The sequence below is a fragment of the Triturus cristatus genome, chromosome 5_2 (genome assembly GCF_964204655.1).
Source record: "Triturus cristatus chromosome 5_2, aTriCri1.1, whole genome shotgun sequence".
In the NCBI taxonomy this organism is placed as follows: Eukaryota; Metazoa; Chordata; class Amphibia; order Caudata; family Salamandridae; genus Triturus; species Triturus cristatus.
The window spans coordinates 393,137,590-393,156,964 of NC_140588.1; the positions used below are offsets into that span (position 1 = coordinate 393,137,590).

A 19,375-nucleotide genomic window follows, 5' to 3' on the forward strand; every position below is an offset into this window, starting at 1 on the left:
TCCCTCACATGCCCCTCCAAACTGAAATAAGAGTGTTATCCAACTTTCTCTCAGCTGTCTTGTTAGTAATGATCATAGTTTGTCCCTTGCATATAGTGTGGCTAAATAAAGGAATAGTGATGGTATTTGAGAAGGCGTATCTTGGAGTTAAGTTTTATTTTCTGGCTTATCACTGTAATCAGCTTGCCAAATGCTTCGCATTTGTAAGGATTTGCGCTTCCCATGCAGGTAATCAATTTTAAACAGAGGTGAGATGGGTATTCATTGGTGTCTTGCCCACTGGTCTATATCCAGTAACAGAACCTAGCAGGTTTGGCATTGAAAGTGATACTAGATATACGTTTGCATTTGCTGCACCACTGGTAACTGTATGGCAGACAAAGGCAGTGGTCATAAATGGTCTTATTTATTTTATTTTTAATTTCTTTGCATATTTATGTAATAATGGTAGTCAAGGCGTTTGAGCGTCACAGTTGTCCGATATCAATAGGGGCTTATCTTCTTGCTCAGCTTTGGCCATTGGTTCAAAGGGTGATGCGAATGAATAGACTCTCGCGAACTGTGCTGTATAGACATTGCAATGCTTTGGGTATGCATATGCTTTATTGAAGGGGCTTTACTACTCACTTAAGAGATGGTGTTTCTATGCAGTGACTGCTGCATAGCTCCTTCATTGTGCGTCTCAGATCTCATATTGTCCCCCCACAGTTTGTAGCCTAGCCAGTAGTGTATTTAACTTGCTAAGATTCCTAAAACAATAGTGATGTCTTTAATGATTTTTGACTTCTGCATGAAACTAGTTAATTAGTAGTATCAACTTTTGTAATAGAATATTGATTATTAGTAAGTAATTATCCAAGGTTTGAAGTAAGCCTATTTGGATTTCCATTTTATCAATCCGTAGGGACACAGCCCTCACCAGGACTTCCGGTCCAGCATTCGCCATGTTGCCTGTTGGAACGAATCATCATTCTTGATTGTTTACTAATGGATGATAGTGGTCTTAAAAGACCAGTAGGACAGTTCACTGATCTGTTCTGAGAGGGATATGCATACAGGCACTGACTGCGTTATCAATATTCTTAAAGAGTACTAATACTATCATCTCCCACACGAGTGGCTGCTAAGAAGGGTCTCTAGAAATATGTGTGAACAATGAAAGAGTGGCTGGGTTTGCTTCTAAATTAATACATTTTGTTGGCAATAAATAGGGTGTTTTTCTAAATTTAAAAATTTGTAATCATAGGGCTCTAATCACCCATATTTGGTATGCTTACAATGTAGCAATTCAAATTGTTTCGTTCACTTAATTCTTTGTAGACTGAATTGTGATAGTAGATATAAGTGGAACCCTCTCATAGTTCTCATCTGGAGCTGGTCCCACTAAGAGAATCTTCTATGATTTAAAAACCTACATAAATAAAAACGTTATTGTTAAAGAGTTGGACAGAGAGAGCTTCCACTGGCCTGCCAGAAGTCATGAGGGAGAAACACTTTATATACACTTGCCCCAGTCGCACCTTTTCTGCATGCGTGGTGTTTTAAATAAAATATTTCTACCAATAGGAGTGCAGCTTCAGAGGAGAGCTCTGCCAGGTTCTCTCTTCATCATCTGTCTAACAAAGGCAATCAGCGAACGGATTTCACAGGAGGAGCAACATTGTCCTTCGTGGAGACATTAAAGTGCACTCTACTTATCGTAGCTCATATGTGCCGATCCTGCTTGCACACAGGAATGTATAACAAGATTCCACCAATAGAAACATGGCATCACAACAGAGTTCTGTCCCTTTCTCGATTCACAGCCCTGCTACTAAAGGCAAGGGGAGAACAGATTGTAGGGGGGGGGAAGAGTCACAGTCCTTGACAGGGGATTTCAAGTGCACTCTGCTTTTTCCTGCTCATGCAAGTCACCCTTTCATGAGTGCATGCTTTTTGTGACAAACTTCCACCAATAGGAACGCAACTCCAATGGCGAGCTCTGCCACTTTTCTCTTCACTGTCCTGCTACTATAGGCAAGTGGAGAACAGACTTTACTGGAGGCGCATCACAGCCGGGGAATAAAACTGCACTGTTCTTTCAGCTGCTAACCACCACACATTTCTATATTTTCTTTCAGGGTATGCATCATCACATTAGTATTAGTTCTATATGTATATTGTGTGATGACTCGCTGAACCTTTAGAGGAAAAGTGCTGCCTCATTTATCAGATACGTTACCTCTTTCAAACATGATGTACTCTTGCTTTTTCAGCTAGTACTACATAAAACATAGTTGAAACACACTTGGATATAATTTCCTATTTTAATTTCAAACAGCATTATCATCATCTGCTGTTAAATAAAGCCCCTAACAGAAAAGGTGCTAACAAAGTTAACTGCTTGTTCTTCTGACAAAGACTCCTAACTGCAGATTCCTCACTTTTTTAAAAGATACCAAAGCAGTACCTACCAGGATCTGTGGAATAGTTTAGACCCGGAAATCCTGGAGGAAAAATCAGGTAAAGTGCCCATCTGGCTGGACCTGGTTATCTAGGCAGTAGTGCTTGTTAAACATGTAGCTGGAAGACGCCCTGGGCCACCTCCAAGCGCAACCGCCATTCGTGACCTGCCAGGCACTGTCGGCTGAGTCTGTCTGCCTGGTGTTTAAAGTTCTGGACATGTGCCGGGCAATCAAGGAAATGCCCTGGCCATTCAGCCACTTTCAAAGGCGTAGTGCCTTCTAGCACAATACCCAAAATCCAACTCTGCCCTGTTTGTTGCAGTACTTAATGGCAGTTGTGTTGTCTGTGAGAACCTGTAATCGTTCCCCTTTTACTATTGGAAGGAGCACTTTCAGTGCCAAGAGAAGGCTCAAAGAGCTCAGAGAGGGGTCAGCCGCCAGTCCAACTGTTGTTGAGCGGTCATCACTACAGGTCTTCTGCAATCTCTTCGACACCTGGATGGAATCTGATCGATTTCCTTGGTGCGGAGCACACCGAGACTTCAGATTCCATTGCATAGCCCACATGTGCCACCTGGCATGGTCAACAAGGAGGATGCAAGAGGACAATAAGATTCAGAGCCGACCTCACTGAGACCTAGGCTGCAGGTTAAAACATCTGGATCATAACAAGAATATCCTTGACTTGTTGAGGTGGAGACATTGCTCTGAAGAAGATGGCTCTGATAAATGGGAGCTGTTGCAAAGGAGTTGTGTGTGACTTCGGCACGGTGCTGGAAAATGTTAATGATATCAACAGATCAGCTGTAGTCTGCATGTGGTTCACGACTATTTGAGGTAAGTCAGCCTTCGGTAGCCAGTCATCAAGATATGGGAAAACAGATATGCTGCGACCACCACCTTTGTGAACATCCAAGGTTGTGTAAGGCCAAAGGGGAACACAGTGATCTAAAAAAGGCTCTTGGCCTACTTAAAACTGCAGATAATATCTGTGGGACTGTAGGATGGGGAAATGGAAATATGCATCCCGCAGGTCCAGAGCTACTCTCAAGTCTTCTGGATCAAGGGCATACAGAACTTGCGCCAGGGTGAGCATCTTCAACTCTTCTTGGGTTAGGAAGAAGTTCAGAGTGTGAAGATCTAAGATGGGATGAAGGCCTTCTTCATCCTTTGTCTGTATCAGAAAGTAGTGGAAGCAACAACCAGTCTTGGTTTCGAAAACGGGCACCCTTATTATTGCTCCTTTGGCTAAGAGAGCTAAAACTACTCCTTGGAGTATAGACAAGTGATCCTCTGGGAGAAAGTGTGATATGGGTGAAGTGTCTGGAAAAAGAAGGGTATGGAGTAACCTTGTTCCACAATCTGGAGCCCTCACTGATAAGGAGAGGTAAAAGGTGATCCGATTTCCAACCAGTCGATTGTGTTTTAAAGGTTAAATTAAGGGGATAATGCCAGAGCTGCAGAAGGGGTGCTGTGGTCTGAGAAGAACTCTGCTCCTACGAATCCAAATGCTGCCGACTAGCTCCCCGACCTTGTCCCCTAAGGATTTGAGAGTCTTGTTGTTGGAGAGAGTAATTCTGCCATTTTCTTTGCAGGTAACTCGTTCTAAACCATCAGAAAGGGTTCTGTTGCTGGGGAAGCTGCCTTGTTGGTGGACTTAAGTCAAAAGGACAGGTGGTGGCCTACGTCTACTTGAACCTTTCGAGAGCAGAGTCAGCTTTTGCTTCAAACAGCCTAGCGCCGACAAAGGGCATGCCCATAAGTGAACTAAGGACATTGGTGGAAACAATCAGGCATAGCGTATAGATACTATGCTGGTGCTGACTGCCCTACCCAGACTGTCAGTAATGTCTAGGCATGCCTTAAAAATTTCGCAGTATCCTGACCGTCAGTGACCAAATGTTGCAAGCTCTGACTTACTTCTTCGGGGACAGCCAGCAGGACATCCAATACTTTTTCACTTATGCAATGATGTAGGCACAGGATGTATTCAATCAATCAAGACATATATAGTGCTGCTAATCACCCCGTAGGGCATCTAGGCGCTTGCAGGTCCTGGCAGGATCATTCAAACAGCCAGGTCTAGGGGCCCCTTGGAATTGCAAAGTGAGCTGATGGTCCAGAGCTGCATAGGGATGCCGTTTCAGGTCGTTTCAGTGATGTAGGAGGAGAAGCGTCCTCCACTTCTGCTTCGGTGGATGCTGGGAGTGTGGGCAAGTAAAAGGGAGGCGGAGTGTAGTGTTTTTGACGGTGCGTGAAAGTTCAGGCAGTGGTTAATGTAGACGGGTCCATGGTTTTGTAGAGTCTTGTGAAAGTGGGTCAGCAGCCTTAACTGGCAACTCTTCTGTACAGAGAGCCAATTGAGTTGCCAGAGTTGTGGTGTGATGTGGGTTCATCGCGAGAGGCCAAGGATGAGTCTGGCTGCGGATTCTGTAAGGTTTGAAGTCTCTGTAGGAGGTGTGCAGCCATTCCTACAGAGAGAGTTTCCACAGTCCAGTCAACTGGTGATGAGGGCCTGTGCCACGGTGTGTCTCGTTAGCAGGGGTAGCCGCTTAAAGATTTTCCGTAGCATATGTAAAGTGCTTGCTGTTGTTGCAGAAGATCAGCACTTCCGTCTTGTCCGTGTTCAGCTATAGGCAGTTTTTCTTCATTCAATTGGTGACTAACCGACCCGAGGGCAAAACTAGTTAAATAGAAAATCCTCTTTGAAAAATCTCTCCATCTTTTTTGACTCCCTATGAGGAGGGGAAATGAAATGATGTTAGGCCTGTTATCCTTAGGGTAGTCTTCCCCCAAATCTTTTGCCTGCTTACCTTCTCTTTTTGCTGTAGGTTTTCCTTGGCCTTAGGACTCTGAGCACTTTACCACCACTGACCAGTGCTGAACTGCAAATGCTAGTCCCCTAAACATAGTAACATTGGTGTATACACTATTGGCATATTTAGTTTACTTGTAAGTCCCTTGTAAAGTGGTATACCATATAACTAGGGTCTGCAACCTAAATGCTACTAGTGGGCTTGCAGCACTGATTGTGCCACCCACACATGTAGCCTTTCCAGCCTGTCTCAGGCCTGCCAGGGCCTGTGTGTGCAGTTTAGAGCCACTTCGACTTGGAATTTAAAATGACAGCTACATTTTGTGCATTCCCTCCAGACAGCCACAAACAGCAGAAGGGCGGGTGTGACAGAAAAATCATCTGCATCCATATGCATTCTAATAACTCCTTCTGGGCAGGAAGAGGGAGGGGGAGCTGAGACTTACACCTGAATAGGCAGTGTCCTGTTCCCACACAAGGAGTAAAGACTACTGTACTAAAAGGATTGCCACTCTGCTTGACTGCTTCTCTGGAAGAACTACTTTTCTGCTTTGCTGTGCTGCCTGCCGATCTATGGCCTGCTGAGGACAAGGACTGGACCCATCTCACTTGAACCCAGAGTGACCTCAGCTTGCTGGCTTGCCCCCCGTTTTGAAGTCTCAGGACCATCAAAGACTTCCTTCAACCCTGCAACAGCACCTGGACTCTGAGTCCTGCCCAGCCAAGCAGTACCAATCCAATCCTGGGCCCTTCAAAGATAGGTGACTTCTGCTGTACAGAACCATCAAAAACAATGCAGGGACGACTTTGCGCCGATTGGAATCAACGCATTGCCCTTAGACGCAGGAGCCGATAGAACATCCATTCAACAGACTGCACGGCTTGATGACGATGTACAGTGCAGCTCCATGACGAGGCATCTCTTGCTTCATATAGGGGATCAGAACCGACGCATCAAGTCTTTGACATAGATGTCTCGCTCCATCTCCAAGGAACTTTTTCAGTGGGACCTGCAGCAGTCCTGTAGTCGGCCTGCCGTCTATCGCTGTCGGCCTGAACCTAGGATTCACCCCTGTCCAGCGGGGCCTCAAGTACCCCCTAAGCCATATTTGCTTCCAAGATCTACTTAAATGTTTCTTTATAACTTCAAAACACTGGTTCTACTTATTGAATTATTTTTACTTTGGCTTTGTTTTACTCATAATAATATAATTCATTATTCTAACCCTGTGAGGAGTATTTTTATTATGTTTTTACTGTGGTACTGATTGTGTGTGTGTGTGTGTGTGTGATGCCCAAATACTTTACACATCGCCTCTTTAGATAAGCCTGACTGCTCTGTGCCAAGCGACCAGAGGGTGAGCATAGGTTATCTTTTATTGTGCTGGAAACATTACAAAAAACACAATTATTAGGCTTCCCATGCATGCATCTATCTATGAACGACGTAAGTCTTGATTGCAGCTTTTTTACTCCATTCTTTATTGAAATTCAATTATCTTCCTTTAACATCACTGTCGACAGCACCACAAGTGAAATTCTGTATGTTACTAGAATCGAGCGTGGTTATTTGCATAAGTCTCTGTGCGGTCAATAAATGTTTTCAATATGGACTTCACGTGGATTCTTCTCCGGTGTAAATATTGCTATGTTGCCTCCTCCATGTCCATGCCGCACTTGAATCGAAAACGTGATTGGAAAAGGTGCGGCATGGACATGGAAGAGGCAACATAGCAATATTTACACCGGAGAAGAATTCACGTTTCTTACATAAAAAGTGAAGTCCATATTGAAAACATTTATTGACCGCACAGAGACTTATGCAAATAACCACGCTCGATTCTAGTAACATACAGAATTTCACTTGTGGTGCTGTCGACATTGGTCTGGCACTATACTCACTACCGAAAAAGACAGCACGCTGATGAGCCCTGAAGAAGTCCCAAGAGGGATGAAACGCGTTGGCAAAGCAATCATTTTTTGATGTTAAAGGAAGATAATTGAATTTCAATAAAGAATGGAGTAAAAAAGCTACAATCAAGACTTACGTCATTCATAGATAGATGCATGCATGGGAAGCCTAATAATTGTGTTTTTTGTAATGTTTCCATCACAATAAGCCACACTACATTGGGATAGAGGAAATATACCTCTCTCGGGTGCAGGATCAGTGTGTAGTTTGGCAACAGTGGTTTTTAACCACCATATTGGGGTGTATGTGGGTCACACCCCAGATCCTACTGCACCGAGGCTCAATATTAATACAATAGGCTGATTTATTGGCGACGCCTGGTGCTTGGTCCTTAAAAGCTCGGACCCTGTCTTTTGGTTAATATAGTTTATCTTTTATTGTGCATCTAGCTTACCCTGACTAGAGCTGTGGTTCCTGCTTGGACGCGATGCATACCTCTGTCAACAAGAAACACCATTTCTAACAAAAGGCATTTGGGTATGTACGACTCCAAGAAGCCTGAAAAACAATGTCTTCTGGAGTTGGATGTAGTAACAAAAAATCACGATCTCCAGCAGCAGGCCTAGGTCTTCTTGCCATCTGTCTGTTAACCGGAGGACAAGATCCTGGCTCAGCACAGATACTCCCTAGCACATCTGCAAGGGCCTCATTAAAAGGCAATAAAGGTTTCTGAGATGACTGTACTGGGTTCCAAACCTCTGTAAGTAGAGTTGTCTTTCCTTCCCAAGAAGGTAGGATAAGATAAAGGGTCTCTGCTGCCCTCCTGGTGACAGTCACAAAAGGTGCAGTGGCCTCAGTGGCAATGGCCAGATTATAAGAAGCCAGAATAATGTCTGGGGAGGTATCCAGGCCAATGGCATCCTAGAGTTCATCAAACACATCACCTTGCTCAAAGGGTCGACATTCTTCATCAAAAATAAACTCCTATTGAGAATAGTCAGATTCAGAATGAGAATATATCCTAGGTTTAAGCAGAGGTGTAGGGGCTTTGGGTTCTTTGATTGGAGTCAGCAACGTCTTAATTGACACCGTTGTCCGAGCCAGCAGCCTCGTCATTGCACCCATGGTGTCAGAAGCTGCGCCAAAGGTGGAGTCAGAGAGATGTTGTCGATACAGATTCAATGGAACCAGAGCCAATGATGGTATCAACTCCATGACGCAGTCAAGAGGCATAGGTGCGTCTAGGATGAATCAGCCAATGGTAAACCAGCAAGAGGTCTACTTTGGCCCATCAAGCCCAAAGGCATGTGTGTGGGACACAGTGTGGCACCCCATATCTTGCCCATAGACATTTTACCCTGTTGGAACTTATGGGGCGTTGTCATCCTATTAAATGGGGTCTGAAATAAGATCAGCAACAAAGCTGGCTCCAAGATCAGGAGGTGCTAGCTGCTTCATGCAAGCCCCAAATAGTGTCATGCTTGGACTGTTTATGTTTTTTAGAGCTCTTTTTCGACTTATCTGATTTCGACAAAGACTAGTCATGGGAACGACTACGGGAACGTGTTCACATCCTTCATTTGGAACGAGGTCATCGCATCCTGCACTTTGTTTGGGAAAGGGTCTTTAACTTCTTCATGTTAATGACTGCAAGCTTTGAATAAAGTTTGCAGATGGCCTATTTGTTCATCTTGGCACCCAGATTAAAAAGGGCAATGGTGAATCTATGTGCAGGAGTTTAGGGCTATAATTTTCTACATTCAAACAGCATGTTAAGAGACTAATTAGATGGAAGGACGGACATTAGATAGACTACGCCTCCCACTAGATAAAATCTGTATTTTACAGCAACTATACCATACTCACAAAATAAACATGGCATTCTTGTTAAATGTGAGTTTTGAAACCACTTTATTGAGTTTTGTGCAATAAAAACACACAAATATGTTATGCCTATAGACATCTATTTCATATAAGGATAAATACACATATAAAGATTGATATATCAGTTCTTAAAGTAACTTACAGGTGTTGGATTTTTGTTAAGGCTTGGTAAAAATGCAAGTGGGGGTTTAGACGATTGATTGTTGTTTGCTTTCTCCTGTGGCAACTGAATCTGCTGCAGTGGCTGGTTGGTGCTTCTTGTCTGGGGTACTGCTGGAGGATGAGATATGTCCAAACTATCGGGTGGGGATGGTGATTCTCTTTTTGATAAAGGCGATGGTTTTGCCTCAGTTGGCTGAGATGATTTTGGTACAGGCTTCTTCTGTTCTAGGTACTGTGCTGGAGGTCCCAAAGCTTGACCCACTTGAAAATAAGGATATTTCAAGGCCTGCAAAGTGCAAACACAGCAAAGACATGAATATTAACTTTAAAGGTTTCTTGTTCATTATAGAATTATTTCCATCTGCAAAGTGGCTGTGACACAATGCACTGTACAATCAGTTAAAAACAGAAGTAACAAACGAAAAACAAAACCAGCCCCTGCAGCATATGACTAATCAAAGCTCCCAAAATAAATATTATAAGTACACAAATACATAAATGAATACAATGTGAAGTTAACATTTAAAGTAAGACAGAGTGTCAATAGATAACAGCTAAAATTATATTATATGACACATGTAGGGTGACTAGGGTCCCATCAAAGTACACAAATGATTCCACTGAAGTAATATCAGTAAAAGCTTTAAGAACTACCGAGAAAACAAGGTTTGGGGTTGATTAATCCCTTATGTGAAAACCATGCTTCTCCTTTTGCCAAGTCCTTTTGTTTCAGTTTAATTTATTCACTTATCGAGAAATGCACAGAATTCATTTGAATGGTACAGAGCAAATGGCAGTAATCGTAAGTTTAAGAAATCGGATGGGTTTGTAATGAGTATTACATGAAGTGGAGGTGTCCAACATAGGTCAAATAAGGCTAAATCCTTGCAACAAAGCATTGCATTAGGGAACAGAGAATTTGTTACAACACTGCCTTTTGCACAGTTCTGCATTTTCCTCCTGTTGTACACTGTCACAACCTATGGCCTTCCCTATTACACAGTGGCAGATATGTAGCTATTAGATATATGACCTTGCCTATCCCAGATGTCTTCTGTCAGAAATCCGAAAGCATCCACATTGCATGAAATTTCATGATTTCACACAGAAAAATATCAAAGTTTTACAGTGGCACAAAAGGAAAATGCTACTTACCCAGTAAGTATCTGTTCCTGTCATGTAGTGCTGTAGATTCACATGTTGCGCATAATCCTGCCATCTAGTGTTGGGCTCGGTGTTTGCAAGTTGTTTTTCTTCTAAGAAAGTCTTTAAAGTCACACGGTATTGTTACTCCTCCGCTTGCTGGTAATGTGCATTGTCACTGACTCCATTGTTGGATTGTTTTCCAGCATGGCGGGTGAGAATGAAATGTGCAGTGAAGCGTAAAATAGTGAGATGTCCATGTAAAGAGGAAACTAAAAAATATTAAATTGACAGTAACTAACTCATGTGTCCCGGAAGGAGGTTGGGTGCATGTGAATCTACAGCACTACAATCCACAAACAGATGCTTACTGGGTACGTATCATTTTCAGATCGAGGCATTTGTGGCCATAGTTACACATGCTGTGCATAGATTGTAAAGCAGTCCTCCCAAAATAGTGGTGGATAGCCCGTGGGAGTTTCAGTGGTTTGGAAAAGTGAAGTAGAGCTGCCTGATCAACATTGGTTTGTTGACGAGCTAGTACATCTACACAATAATGTTTTGTAAAAGTATGTAATGTGGACCATGTAGTCGCTTTACAAATATCAGCAGTAGGAATATTCCCCAAAAAGGCCACAATCTATTATTTTTTCTTGGATTGGGCTTTAGGAGGGATAGTTATGGTCCTTTTAGCTTTAGCATAGCATGTCTAGCTGCATTTAATAATCTGTCTAGCAATGCCTTATTTAGAAATGGCTTTTCCTGTATGAAGTTTGGAGAAAGCAACAAAAAGCAGTTTTGTATTTCTAAAACATTTAGTTTGGTCAATACAATACATGAGGGTTTATTTAACATCTAATGTATGGAGAGTCCATTCCACAACTGAGTCCAGTTGTAAATACAGGAAGTTCAATAGATAGATTAAGGTGAAACTGTGAAATCAGCTTTGGAAGAAACTTAAGGTTGGTGTGAAGTATAACCCTATCTCTACGTATTTGGAAGAAGGGTTCTTCCAAGGTTAGTACTTGAAACATTTAAGGGAAGTGATGGTGATCAGAAATGTTATTTTTTAGGATAGTAACTGGAGGGACAGAAGTGGAGAAATTCCAATAGAGGCCTCATTAATCTTGTCAATACAACCGTTAAGATTCTATGTCGGGGCTGGTGGGACCCCAAGGAGGAATGACTCCTAAGCCCTTCCATAAAGGCTTTAATGACAGGAATTTCGGTATAGGGAAAAATGTTGCCAGTTTTGAAGGAAAGAGGCTACAGGTGCTAGGTGGAGTCTTATGGATGTGAAAGCTAAACCAGAAGTTTGTCAACAAAAGAGGTCGCAGACAATGTCTTGTACTTTGGCTGCTAAAGGATCAATATATTTGGAACAACCATACAGAACAAATCACTTCTATTTAGCAGCGTAACCGGCATGAGTAGTAGGCCTGTGCGTCTCTCTGAGAATGTCCATGCATTCTGGTGGGAGATTAAGGTATCCAAATTCTAGGACACAGGAGCCAGATCACAAAGATGCAAGACCTGGAAACGGGTGCTTGATTTCTCCATGATTCTGGGAAAGAAGGTCCCGTCTGTTGGGGAGTGTCTCGTGTGGGACCACTGGGAGTTTGAAGAGGGTGGTGAACCACGGTGCTCATGCCCATGTGGAAGCCACCAGGATGAGGGTCACAGATGTCAGTCAAAGTTTCCAAACTACAAACGGAAGTAGAGGGAGAGAAGGAAAAGCGTAAGCAAATATCCCTGACAAACTTATCCATAGTGCATTGCTTGTGCATTGCCCTTGGACTGGGTGTGTGGAAACCTGGAGGCGAAGTTTGGGCATTTGGCGTTTTTTGCTGTGGCAAAGAGGGCTATCTCTCGTAGTCTACTAGTCTCCAAAGCTGAAAGCAATGGTGAAGGACTTAGGGGTGGAGTTCCCCCCTCCTGTACTTGTTGCCTCATCCTGCTGAGGAGGTCTGCAAATTTCTTGTTCACTTCTGGCAAGTACTCAGCTAAGAGGTGGATTCTGTGATGGAAAGCCCATTTCCAAATATTCTGGGCTAGGTGAGAGAGCTGAAGGGATCTGGTGCCCCCTTGTATCTGAAGGTAATAAATGGCTTGCATGTTGTTCTTCTTGAGGAGGACTACCTTGCCAATTAGGCGAAGAATTAAAGCTTTCAGAGCAAGGTGAACAGCTAGGGATTGATGTGGAGAAGTTGCTGGCTGGGTTTCCACTGACCTTGACAGTCAAATTTTGTGAATGCGCTCCCCATCTCGTATGGAGTCATCAGATGTTAATAGTTCTCTGCGGAACAGGGTCTAGGTATGGCCGTCCATTTAACAAGTTGTTGGTGTTCCACCACTGCAGAGAGTGGCAAGTTTGAGGGCCGACCAACACTAGACCTTGCCATTGAACCTCTGCTTGAGACAATTGGTGCACTAAGCACTTCTGCAACGGAAGCATGTGTAATCTGGCATGAGGTACTATCGAAATACATGAGACCATCATACCAAGGAAGTGAGTGCATAACTGTCTTGACTGTAACCTATTGATTTGGTTGAAAAAGAGGAATGAGAGCTTGAAAGGACTGTATTTTGGGGGCATTTGGATAGGCTATGCCATGCATGCCTATATGGTAAGGACACTAGAGTTAACCCCTCCAACAGCAGTAACTGCAGCATCTAGGACAAAGGGTACAGAGGTATTTGAGATCTGCTCACTTCAGAGATGATCTCATAGCCTCTTTTCTTATGTTTATCTGAGTGATATTGGAGTTTCCTCCATGTTGTCCCAATGAGCCCAGTCATAACGGGAAAGCAGCCCAATGAACTGGCAATCTGCCAATGGTTGGCTGATTGCACAGCTACCCTTTTGCCTGCAGTATCTATCCTCTTAATCTCTTTATCTGGTGGAGGAGCATCACCAGTGGTCTGAGAGTTGGCTCTTTTGCATGCGGTTGCTACCACTAAAGAGTCAGGTAGAAGCTGGCCCCTGATGTAGAGTGGGTCAGTTAGGGAAGTCTTATACATATTATCTACTCTTGGTGTAATGGCCCTAGCTCGAACTGGGTCTTGGAAGATGTCTGGGGAGGGACTAAGCATGCCTTTGAGCATAGGGTGATAAAGGGCAGAGCGTTGTGTGGATGAAAGTCTCAAAAAGAATATCATCCTCAAAAGACTCAGTATGTAGATTCATTTTATGAAAAGTAGCAGCTTTATCAATGAGGTCATGGTAGGAAGTGGTAACATCAGGAGGGGAGGGTTTTGCAGGGTATAGGTCAGAATCTGTATCCACTGGTAAATCAGTATCATATGTATCCCAGAGATCATGCTGTGGTGGGATACCAAATGTATCCCCCTGGCCCTGAATGAGGTGATCCTTGAGGTGTGTATGATAGATGGACAACTGGAAAAGCTGGCGGTGATGGTAAATGTTGTGAGGCAGGGAGGGGTGGTGGCAGAACGAAATTTAAAGGACTTGTAGCCTTGTCCATTCTCTTCCTCTGCTTTGGTGGAGGCAGCCTGTCCAAAGCTTGTTCAAAGGACAGTTGGCGTTTAGTTGACGAGGCAGCAGAACCAGGAGGGCGAGTAATTATCCAGCCTGTAGAGGAATGGATCATCAGACATTTTTGACCTGTGCCGATCTCTTCTTGTAGTTTTTGAAGAAGGGGCTCGACAGCCCCTGATCCTTGGACGAAGTTGCCACTGGGCGCCAAAGTTCTTGGCTCTGATGGGATGGTCTCGGCTCAGATGCTGATGTTTTCAGCACCAATGTTCTTGGCTCTGACGCCGATTTCGGTTTCAGAACCAACGTTTTCGGCTGTGTAGGCGGGCGACCTGTGACGAAGTACTCGGTCATCGATGGTTTGTTCAGCGCCGAGCTAGGGCTTGGAGTGTCCGAAGTTGTTGGTCGGTGCCGACCACGGAGCAGGAGTTTGTCTCCTGCTCCAGAGTACCTGTTTGTCCCTTGCAGAAGGGTTGTTCTGCTGGGGATCATGGGGGATCATTAGCGAGTGGGGGCGGTACAATACTCACGGCTTGCTGCGTAGGTGGAAGTTCGTGGATTTCCAGATCGGAGCGGTCATTGTCGGAGAAGGTTCCGTCATCCAGAGCGGATGCTTGCGCATGCTGTTCCGCCTCTATGCCCTTAGTACTGAAAAGGCCAGTGTGTCGTTTCTGCTCCTCCGTGACTTTTCGGGTCGTTGAACCTGATGTGGCAAGTGTTGCAATCAGCCTTGCTGTGCTTCGAGGAGAGACGCATATCACAGACCTGGTGGAGATGGGTCCGAGGGTATTTTGCATGACACCGAGGACAGTAGCGGAAAGGCTTTCATCCCATCACCATGTGAACGCCGTGGGGGAGATGCGCGAAAGGACCAAAGAAAGCACTGAAGGGCGAAGGCCCATGTGGGTCTCGATGGAAATAATGGCCTGTTCGATTACAGAGTCATTGAAACAAATGGAAGGGATATAGGAATGCGATCGATAGCAATATAGACGGAAGTAGGAACTGTATAAACCAAGAACAGTGCACCATAACGGTGTCGGACCTGAGCACGGAGCACCCGCCCGAACCAGACAGCCAAAGAAAACAATCTAACAATAGAGTCAATGACCATGCGTATTACCAGCAAGAGGAGTCCACGAGTGGGAACTCCACCCATAAGTCCTCCACCACTGCTTTCAGCTTCGGGGACTACCAGAGATGGACCTTTTTGCCACAGTAGAAAACCCTTGAAGGACCAAACTTCACTTTCAGGTTTCCACACCACACATATAGTCCAAGGGCAATGCACTATGGATGAGTTTGTCAGGGATATTTGCTTATGCTTTTCCTTCTCTCCCTCTACTTCTGCTTGTGGTACGGAACGTTCAACAGATATCTCTCAACCTAAACCTGGTGACTCCCACATGGGCATGACAGCTGTGGTTTTCCATCCTCCTCAAACTCTTAGTGGTCCCACACGAGACACTGCCCATCGCAGAACCATGGAAAAATCAGGCAACCGGATCCAAGGTCTATTAACTATGAGATCTGGTTCCCGAGCCCTAGAAATTGGATAGCTTAATCTCCCACCAGAATGCATGGACATTCTCAGAGAAGCGCGCAAGTCTACTTTTTATGCCTGTTACGCTGCTAAATGGAAGTGATTTGTTCATTATGGTAGTTCCAAACATACTGATCCTTTAACAGCCAAAGTGCAAGACATTGCCTGCTACCTTTTTTATTTACAAACTTCTGGTCTAGTTTTCACATCCATAAGAGTACACCTAGCGGCTGCAGCCTCTTAGTTTCAAAACAATCAACACGTTTCCCTATTTCAAAATTCCTGTCATTGAAGCCTTTATGGAAAGGTCTTTAGAGTCATTCTCCTCGGGTCCCATCAGCCAGACATGGCATCTTAAAATTGTATTGACAAAATGAATGAGCCCTCCATTCGAATCCTTCCACTTCTGTCCCTCCAGTTTCTATCCTAGAAGGTAACATTTCTGGTAGCTCTCACTTCTCTTAAATGTGTCAAGCACTAACCTTGGAAGAACCCTATGTCACAGCGCGTAGGTACCATTAGCAGTAAGAAGGAATGAATGCACTACGACTCCCAGAATGCCTGCCACTGTCGGAACGGGTGTCCTACCTCTCTTTCCCTTATCTTCCCTATGTAACCTCCTTCTTCCCTGAACACGGGGCTCGTCACCTGATGACCTCCGTGAAGTCCCGACAAGCCCGTGATGTGTGCATCGTCTCCTGCTTGAAACAACGCGACCTCCAATTCCTGTACGGTACGTGTGCTTCCTCGGAGTCCGTGCCTCTGAAACCCGGAGGTTCCCGTGATCGAAGCAAGTTTCCAGGACAGCGCTACGTTGCGCTCACACGTCTCCTTGGTTTCAGCCGCAAAACCTTCCCGCTGTCTTCATTCCGTCTTGCGGACCTTCGGCGCTGCTCAAGGGGATAGAGTCCCATTACCTCAAACTTCAGTTCCGGCATCGCCAGAGGAACACGCCCAGTACGCCAGTGCCAGTACCCCTGGGGCACTCTCCAAGTGGTCTCCATATCGTTAGCAACGCTGAACGAGACTTCAAAGCGCCGTAGCGCTTACCAAATGTTTGGCATTTAACAGTAGAGAGCTGTTGATGGCTCGTACTAACACGCGCAGGAGCGCTTTATATTTCAGTTCTTAAACATTGCCAGAGTGAGCTGCTGAAGCCTCACAGTCATATGCGCAGGAAGCGCTTTATCTCTAGGTTGATGACATTTCCAGGTTGAGCTAGGGAGAGCTCACATGCATACGCGCAGGAGCGCTTTGTACTTGCTTTGGTAATACAACTCTGACTCCTCATCAAATACCGTTACGTGGCGGTTAGCAACACACGTGCGCCTCGGAGCGCTCCACCAATTAGCAGCAGAGAGCCACTGCCAGGCTCGGATTCACATCCTTGACACAGACACAGTGGGGAACGCTCCTCGCTAGTAGAAGGCTACCTTCCAGGAACACTGGCCGTCTTCTTAGGTAGTGTTCTGTTTTCTTTCATTCCTGTACGCTTGGGGCTAATTCTGCAAGGTACGTACATTACTTACAGACCTGTGTGAATCAGAGGGGGAGGGATTGGGTCACACTCATGGTGTTGTTGTATGTCTTTTCTGCAGGGATAACAGACGATAGAGAGTGACAGTTGCAACTCCCTGAAGTCTTCCTGAGAGTCCAGAGACCCCTACGTTCTTGTTTCATTTATCCCTTTTTCCCCTTTCCCCCTTCCTTGTGGTTTCCCCAGACGAGGTGAATAACGTTTCTCTCTGGGGGGAATACACAGATAGGGGAAAGAGTTACTCTCGTCCATCATCGCTCCTGCTGCAGCCGGCTTGAGGTTAGTGCTTAACCTCAACTGTGACACCCTACTTCCAAATACATAGAGATAGGGTTGTACTTCACACCAACCCTAAGTTTCTCCCAAAGGTGATTTCACAGTTTCACCTTAATCAATCTATTGAACTTCCTGCATCTTTTCCTCAAGCAGAATCAGATGCAGAATGCGCTCTACGTACATTAGATGTTACAAAGCCCTCATGTATTGTATTGACAGAACTAAATATTTTAGAAAAACAAAACCGCTTTTTCTTGCTTTCTCCAAACCCCAACTATGGCTGGGTCCAAAATGGGGTGGCGCTGTGGGCAAAAGAACGATGGATTTAACCCAGATCTTTTGACTTGGGGAGAATGTTTGCAATGTCAGCATTCCATCCATCATTTGTTTGCTGTAACACTTTTCGTCCTAAGTGGGATGGGTATGCCCAGACGTGGGTCCCTTGCTCACTGTGCTACTGGATTCAAGATAGCCTGGCTGAAGAAGGGGGACATACCCTGAAACCGGTCCCAAGATGCTTGTTTCCGGTCCAGGGAGGACCTGGCCTGGCAGTTCGGTCTGGACTGTTCCAATGAGGCACAGGGTCAAGACAGATTTGCATATGGCTGGGTCCAAACTGGAGTGGCGCAGTGGGCAAAAGAACGATGGATTTAACCCAGATCTTTTGACTGGGGGAGAATGTTTGCAATGTCAGCATTCCATCCATCATTTGTTTGCTGTAACATTTCTCCAAACCCCATACAGTTGAAAGGCATTTCTATATTAGACACTGCTAAACGGATTATTAAATGCACCTAGACATGCTATGCTGTAGCTAAAAGGATCTCAACTATTTCTCGTACAGCCCAAACAACTAGGAAAAAATTAGCATCTATGGCCTTTCTTGGGGAATATTCTAATTGCTGATATTTGTAAAGCAGCTACATGGTCCATACCACATACTTTTACAAAACATGATTGTGTAGATTTACTAGCTCACCAACAAACCAATGTTGATCATGCAGTTCTATGTACACTTTTCCAAACCACTGCAACTCCCACAGGCTAGCCATCGCTATTTCGAGAGGACTGCTTTACAGTCTATGACCAGCATGTGTATCTAAAGCCACACATGCCTTGATCAGAAAATGTTGCTTACCCAGGAAGCATCTGTTGTGGCATGTAGTGCTGTAGATTGCTGTAGATTCACACACGCCCACCCTCCTACAGGGACGTTAGTGTTAATTGCAGTCAATGTAATATTTCTTACATTCCTCTTTGCACGGTCAACTCTCTATACTATGTTTCGCTTCAGATTTCATCCTCACCCTCCATGCGGGAAAATAATCTAACAATGGAGTTAAAGGCAATGCGCATTACCAGCAAGAGGAGGAGTCACAATACATTGTGACTTTCTTCACAGAAAAACAACTTGCACACATCCTGGCCCAACACTAGGTGCCAGGATTATGCACAGTATATGTATCTAACGCCACGCATGCCTCAAACATACATATTTACTCATACCTTGTGTGTGTCTTCAAGTAACTTATCTGGCCACTGACTTTCTGCTCATGTTGTCCATTCTACAAAAGGATCCCATCTCTTAAATTCCTAAATAGCAATCAGGGCCTTGGATCGTTGTTTTATTTCTCGCTTCTTGGTGTGTTGGAATGCTTGTAATTCTATCCCAATGTTAGAGAATGCAAACAATGTGGATCTAAAGGACATTTAGCTAGGGTTTGAATGAGCAAAGGAAGATATTTATACTAGATAACACAGTAGGAATTGTAGAACATCTGAATAACCTAGTCCGATTGGCCTACAGCAACTGTAGTGACAAACCAATGTGGATGTTTAACATTCAGAACTGATTCATAAAATGTATGGTGGATTCCGGGTCACCAATTACCATAACTGAACGCAAAGTGGTCTGACATCCAGATAAGCGAATCTCATATCAAACCTGGTAGTTAACAAAAGAAGAATACAGTGCTGGATGTTTTTTCTGGACAAAAATGTAATTCAAAGCAGAAGCAAATATTATAAAGCTTAGGCGGACCAAAATGGTGACCATATAATCTGAAAACATCATCTTAAAGCCTTGAGAATAAAATTTGTTTCATTTTCAGATTCCCAACTATCTGTAGTTGCATTAGAAAATTCAAATGAAGTTTTTTTTTA

At 44.3% G+C, this 19,375-nt stretch overlaps 1 protein-coding gene across 6 annotated transcripts in view; it reads right to left on the minus strand.

The window, feature by feature from the left end:
* Positions 1-19,375, minus strand: part of MAK (male germ cell associated kinase) — a 553,788-nt gene that overhangs the window by 240,572 nt on the left and 293,841 nt on the right. For all 6 annotated transcript variants that reach the window (XM_085607273.1, XM_085607269.1, XM_085607275.1 and 3 more), the window contains exon 9: positions 9,198-9,503. In XM_085607273.1, the coding sequence (XP_085463399.1) occupies positions 9,198-9,503 (306 nt within the window). The remainder of the gene's footprint in view (positions 1-9,197; positions 9,504-19,375) is intronic.